The sequence below is a fragment of the Arachis ipaensis genome, chromosome B07 (assembly GCF_000816755.2).
Source record: "Arachis ipaensis cultivar K30076 chromosome B07, Araip1.1, whole genome shotgun sequence".
NCBI lineage: Eukaryota > Viridiplantae > Streptophyta > Magnoliopsida > Fabales > Fabaceae > Arachis > Arachis ipaensis.
In genome coordinates, this window is record NC_029791.2 from 6221325 (window position 1) to 6227929 (window position 6605).

General features: G+C 31.9%; 1 protein-coding gene across 3 annotated transcripts in view; it reads right to left on the bottom strand.

Annotated features, from left to right (window-relative positions):
* The window catches only part of LOC107610129 (receptor-like protein 12), a 61322-nt gene that overhangs the window by 24478 nt on the left and 30239 nt on the right, over positions 1-6605 (bottom strand). Inside the window, exon 3 of one of the 3 annotated variants that reach the window (XM_021107156.1) lies at positions 4375-5274. In XM_021107156.1, coding sequence (XP_020962815.1) covers positions 4375-5274 — 900 coding nt within the window. Of the gene's footprint in view, positions 1-4374; positions 5874-6605 lie in introns of those variants that run through there. The other 2 variants (XM_021107155.1, XM_016312211.2) reach the window with 2 other exon arrangements.

The window sequence follows — 6605 nt, forward strand, 5'->3', positions numbered from 1 at the left end:
AAAGAAAGTCGGATCACCTGATTTGTAAATTTAAAAAAAAAAAATCACAAAAAAACATATCCTTCGATTTAATATTAAAATATTTTAAAAATTTCATTGAAAAATAATTGAACCAATCGATTATACATTTTGGTACCACAAAAGAAACACTAACATTGTCAACATAGTTGGATTGCACACAATCCTCATTTATTATTAAAAAAAATATATTTCTTTATAAAATTTTAGTTTTATCTAACAAATGATGTCTATATATAAACAAACCTGTAGGGATCAAACACGGTGAACTATTAGGATTTTATTCCTAAAAGATTTGCTAGTATATATAAGTTTTGATTGGCCTATAAGCTAGGTATTGATTTATTGTTTTAGAAATAATTGATTTCTCCTTGAATTCAAGCACCTAGAGTTTTGTAAGATATAAGTGAAGTGATTCATTGAGAAGGGAATAACAAAAACCCAAACCAAGGAGACAACATCAATGAGTGTACAAGAAAAAAGATCCATCATTTTATGTGACCAAAGTTGGTCCTACGTTGTGTGAGAGACATATGTAACGAATCAAGATGAGGGGTATGTATGGTATCAACATGTATTAATAATTTAATATTATATGCTTAGAAGTTATTACAAGACATTATTTGTTTTATAGGAGCCTCTCAATGCAAGGAAAGAAAAAATCACATGCACCTATCTATAATTGCCTCATTAATTTGTATCCACAAAAAAGGAAAAATAAGAGTTAAATTTGGTATAACGAAACTATAAACGACCAACAACCGGTGATGTCTGTTACGCAACTTTAATTTTATTTTTTTTGGGGTATACTAATCTTTTTTTTTTTTCATGTGTATAGTGTAAACTGTATACATATATATTTCTGGACGTAAGTCACCAAAATAAAAAATATTTCTGGACGGATTTTTTGGGCTTGACTTGGGCTGGTAACTAGCTCAGACTATAACAGATTGTTTAATAACTCACAACCCAAATCATACGTGATCCAAAAACTTTAAATAAGAACCTTAAGCATATAAAAAATAAAAAAAAAATTAATGACATGTTAATTTGACTTTCACCATATTTAAATTTTATTTACTTATTACCAAAAATAAAATATTTATTTACTGAACATAAAAAAATAATTCATTTCAAGTTATTCGACTTTTCTAAAAACTTTAAAATGAGTAGGATCAAAAACTAAATTCTGGTAGTAATTTTGAGATTTACGACATGCATCAATTTGATTCCGATGTATCAAGTGTATTATTATCATTACTAAAATTAAGTTTTAGATATTATAATAGTCTCTCGATCTTATTCTGACAATGACTCAGTAAATAAAATGATAAATTAATACTCTTTTATCACGTTAGATAATTTAGTGAAAAAGCGATGTTTATTTTTGGCGTCCAATTAAAATATGTGTACAAATCGATTTGCATGCTCACAACTATGAAAACACGTCGCTTATGCTTTGATTAGTTTCTATAAAAACAATCATACACAATATCATATACTCATATGTAATTTTGTTGTGTTTTCAATCAAAGTGTCACTCGATCCTACTAAAAATCTAAAATTATACATATAATATCAAATGAGAATTAGTTCTATTCCCAACCCAATTTCATTTCATTTTTTTTTTTTACCAATATATGATGCATTTTATTAAAAATTTGCACATAACACATAAGCAAATTTCAAAGATCCATTATTTTATGCGAGTCAAGTTGGTCCTACATATGTTGTTCGTTTTATGGGCATAGATAGTTATATTAACTTGAATAGCTTGAATCTATTCCCTAATTAATTCTAGGTAAAAAAATTGCACTTATTTTTTTTTTTTTTATATTAGAATCTAAATACATTTGTATTAAATCAGGTGATCATTTTTATGATTTAAATTATATTATTATTTTATATTTCACTTATTTAATTTATTCTTTTAATTTTATAAAGAATCTCAATTTTCACTTATATTTGTCAAGAATAGGACATCAAATTATTTTTGTATATAAATTAAATTTAAGCCGTGGTTGCTTTTTGTAAATCGAAAATAACATTCTAAATCTAACCCCATTTGAGATTTGACAAATTCAAAATTTATAGAATGATCCTATGTTGTACATTCAATTAAGTTTAGCTTCGATTATTTTTAATTTGAAAATTTTGATATGATTGAGATCTGAATGTATGAGTAGTCTAATACATTTGTAAGCTATGTATAACTGAAGAAAGCTATGACAAATCATTTTAAATCAAAACAAAAGCAAACAGATCAATAATGAAGTTTTCTTATCTCTAATTCACAAGAAGTTGAAATAATAGATGACTCATGCATAATACAATCTATTCATTCATGGAAATAGAATATTTTATTCAGAAAACAGAGTAACTCACATCATTACAGAAAAATAATAATAAAAAACAAAGAAGAACACATGAAGCTAACACAGTCTCATGCAATTTGCATGGCCTCTGATCTGCTGTGCATGTTTTGTTAAGTATAGCCACAAATAAGTCTAGCAAGCCACAAGGGTTTCGCAGTCTTTATAAACAACCTTCCAAGGAAGGTCCCAAACACCACTCCACATGCATATCCCACTGCAACTGACTTCCACCCAAATAATGATTCTTTTGCCTCAGCAAATACTGAAGGTGGTTGTTCTTCATCATTGACGCATGACTTTGACAAAGGGAATCCACATAGCATTGGATTTCCTATGTAAGAATCATTTTGGAATGTATTGAACTGTTTTCCTGTTGGTATCAATCCCTTCAACTGGTTTTCAGAAAGGTTCAAGACAGATAGAAAATTCAAATTTGTCAAAGACAGAGGTATTTCACCTTTCAGTTGGTTCCATGAGAGGTCTAACCATTCCAAACTTGTCAAATTACCCAGAGTTTGTGGAATGTTACCACTGATTTTATTGTGAGAAAGATTAAGCCCTTTGAGAGAACTTAATTCTCCAATGACATGTGGAATTTCTCCTTCAAACATGTTATTTGACAAGTCTATGGTTGTGAAAATAGTTAATATCCTTGACATTTCTATCACTTGACCTTTCATGGTGATCACCACAGAATCATTATATGGTACACTGGTTGTATTAACATAGAAGCTCATATACTCCAAACCATCAGCTTGAGTATTATCATTCATAGTCATCATTCCCTGAAACTCTTCAAAGTATTGCATTGGCAAAGACCCACTAAACTTGTTATTAGACACATCAAAAATTCTCAACTTTGGAAATGGGTGCTTCCTACTCAAACTAGTGATGGTACCATGAAATTTGTTATTTCGTAAACTGAGTACCTGTAATTCCTGAAGAGCTTCTAGCCTACTGGGAAATACATCTTCTATGTTATTGTCACTCAGGTCTAGAACTTCCAGATTTGTGCAATGAGCCAACGATTGTGGTATTGGTCCCTCTAATTGGTTGCCATTCAACTTTATAGTCTCAAAATCATTATTCTTGGAGAAGTTTTCAGGTATGCTTCCATAAAAGTTGTTGATTTGCAAATCCAAAACCTGGAGCGAAGGAAAGGATCCCAAACATTGTGGAATCTTGCCAGTCAAATTGTTGTGAGACAAGATTAGCGCATTGAGGGAGCTTGCATTGCATATTGTTGAAGAAATGCCTCCTGTGAAGTTGTTGTTCGAAACTGAAAAGTAATAGGTGCCATTTGGTGGGATTGGAAGATCTCCTTGCAGCTGGTTGAAACTGAGGTCAATAAAGTCCATCCATGTGAGCAAGAGATTATGACTGAACCAAGTGGGAATCTTTCCATGGATTTTATTGTTAGAAAGATCTAAAATTCTTAGATTTTGTAGTCTACGTAGGAATGAAGGAAAAACAGTAACACTACAAGAAGAGAAAGTTAAAGATTCAAGTTGCGGTAAGATATATTCAACACTACAATTACTATCAAAAGAGAGAAATTTATTGTTAGAAAGATCAAGAGAATTTAAATTTTCCAACTTTGAAAAATGAGAAAAGTTCACAAGACCACTGAAATCATTTGACGACATATCCAAATCAGTGAGATTTTTTAGAAATTTAAAGATCGAATTTGGAAAATCACCTTGAAATTTGTTATCAGAGAGAAATAAAGATTTCAATGAATAAGTGGAGAATTTGCTAATTGGCCCTGTGAGTTGATTCATGCTAAGATCTAGGTATTTCAATGAAGACAAAGAATAGCACCAGTCTGGAATTGTCCCATTTATAAAGTTATTATCCAAATTTAGTGTTTCTAGTTTTGAAAGTGTGGCATTTTTGCTTGGAATTGGGCCGATTAATTGATTAAAAGACAGACTTAAGTAAGAAAGTTGAGTTAGATCAAGTAATGATGATGGCAGCTGACCTCCTAATTTATTATATGACAAATCTAAAACAGAGAGTTGGGTTGGACGAAACAATGATGGCGGTACTTGACCTCCTAGACTGTTAAAAGAAAGTTGCAAGGTATGTAATTTAGTGAAGTTGTGGAACACATCTGGGATGTGACCACTGAACGTATTACGACTAAGATCTAAGTAGGTGAGATGTTTGAGGTTTGAAAGCAAAGATGGAATCTCACCATGAAGTCTATTTCCTAAAAGGTTCAACTCAGTTAGTTGAGTGAGGTTCCACAAAGACACAGGAATTAATCCATCAAATTGGCAATTCCATAGCCATAGTTTGTTAAGAGACTTCAAATGGGAAATGGAATCAGGTATTATTTCTTCCGAGAAAGGTATCAAAGAGAGGTCCAAGATCCTTAGAGGAGTGCTCCAATTGGACTTTGGAAGTTCAACCTTCAGCTCTTCATTGCCATACAAACTTAGTTCTTCAAGATTACTTAAACCAAGTACCTCAGTTGGGAATTTTCCATGCAATCCAGTGTCAGAAAGTCTCAAGGACAACAAAGAGGATGACAAATTCATGAGCAAAGACAATGAAGTTTCTCTGACAGAAGACATGCCTACCTCATCTAGAAGTAGCTCATTCAAGTTAGTGGTGTTACCAATGAGTTTGCTCCATGTGGATTCATCAAGTGCCAGGTCATTATTATACGAGAGATCAAGTGAGAGTAATTTAGACAAGTGTGAGATTGAGGACGGAATATTACTGCCAAATGATGAGCCTGATAGATTGAGATGGGTGAGACTCACAAGATTACCGATTCCGGGATATATTGGGGAGTCGGAGAAGTAATTGAAGGCAAGGTTGAGTTGTTGAAGATGCGTGAGTTGGAAGAGTGTGCTGTTGGGATGAAACTCGCCTTCAAGCATGCTGCAACTCAGGTCAAGCCCAATCACGTGCCCTGATGTGGTGTCGCACGTGACCCCATCCCACTCGCAACAGTCAGTACCGTTTTTCCATGATGCTGTCTTGGAATCTCCGATCAATGAGATGTCAATGGCAAATGAGTTCTTGAATTGGAGCAAGTTTGAGTTGTCATGGTGGTTGCATAGTGGCAACACCGATGAGCAAGTGGAAGACGGAGTATAAAGAATAAGAAGCAACAAGAGAGTAAAACACCTCATCATTATGATGTCACAATAATAATATATAGATTTTTAATGTATATGAGTGTGGTGCAGGGCATCCAATGCAACTCGTGAATGCAAATATATATAGGTCATCCCGTGCGTGGAATATGCTCCAAACTCTGTTAATAGTGTGCTCTGTGCTACTATTTTTTCCACAACCTCATTGCATTTTTGCATTATTGCATCTATTCAAAGTTTAAACACATTCCAACATATTACAAACTCAGCTCTATTTGTAATCAAACTTTAATCAAGTTAGAAATCCATGTGAAAGAGATTTTTATACATGATTTTCATGAACAACAAAACTAGAATCAACAATTCTGTTTCCTCACACAAAATATAGTTTAAATTTAATCCAATTTTCATTTGTTTATTTTTTCGATAACTTCTATATATAGTATGTGGAATTCAATATTCGGTGAGTTGGAGACTTGAGTTTTCATTTTCTAATGAAGTGACTAATTTATCATTTGACAATAAATTGGAAAAGAAAACTACGGTTCTAATGAAAAAAGTTCAATTGTATATTTCTATTACAATGTTTGAACTTACAGTCAAAGCTATTGAAAAAAGTAATAAAATAAAAGGGAGTGAGTAGAATTGAAATGCATATCTTTAAATTTGTTGTGTAACCATAAATAAAAGAATGTGCAGAAGAAATTAAAGAATGTGATGGTAATGAAAGAAAAAGAAAACAATAAAAAAAAAATTCAATAAAAGTAGTGAGAAAATTATTAATATATATCTATAAAAATACGGTGATTGATTTTAATAATTAATTTTAATATATATTTAGCATTTTTATATAAGCATGTACTGTAATTTGTGGAACCAGGCAGAAAGTGGATTTCTAGAAAGCACATTGCAAAAAGTTGACCAAGACTTTTATAAGTGGATTTCTGCCTGCTTTATCACGACGACGACCTGAAAAGGTAGGGTTTTGATTGAGCGTATACACCACTCAATGCAATAAGTTACGAACTTTTATAAGGTAAATATCTTTTTTATTTTAGATTTATATAAGTCCAACTAACCATATTAAGTACATATATAAAAT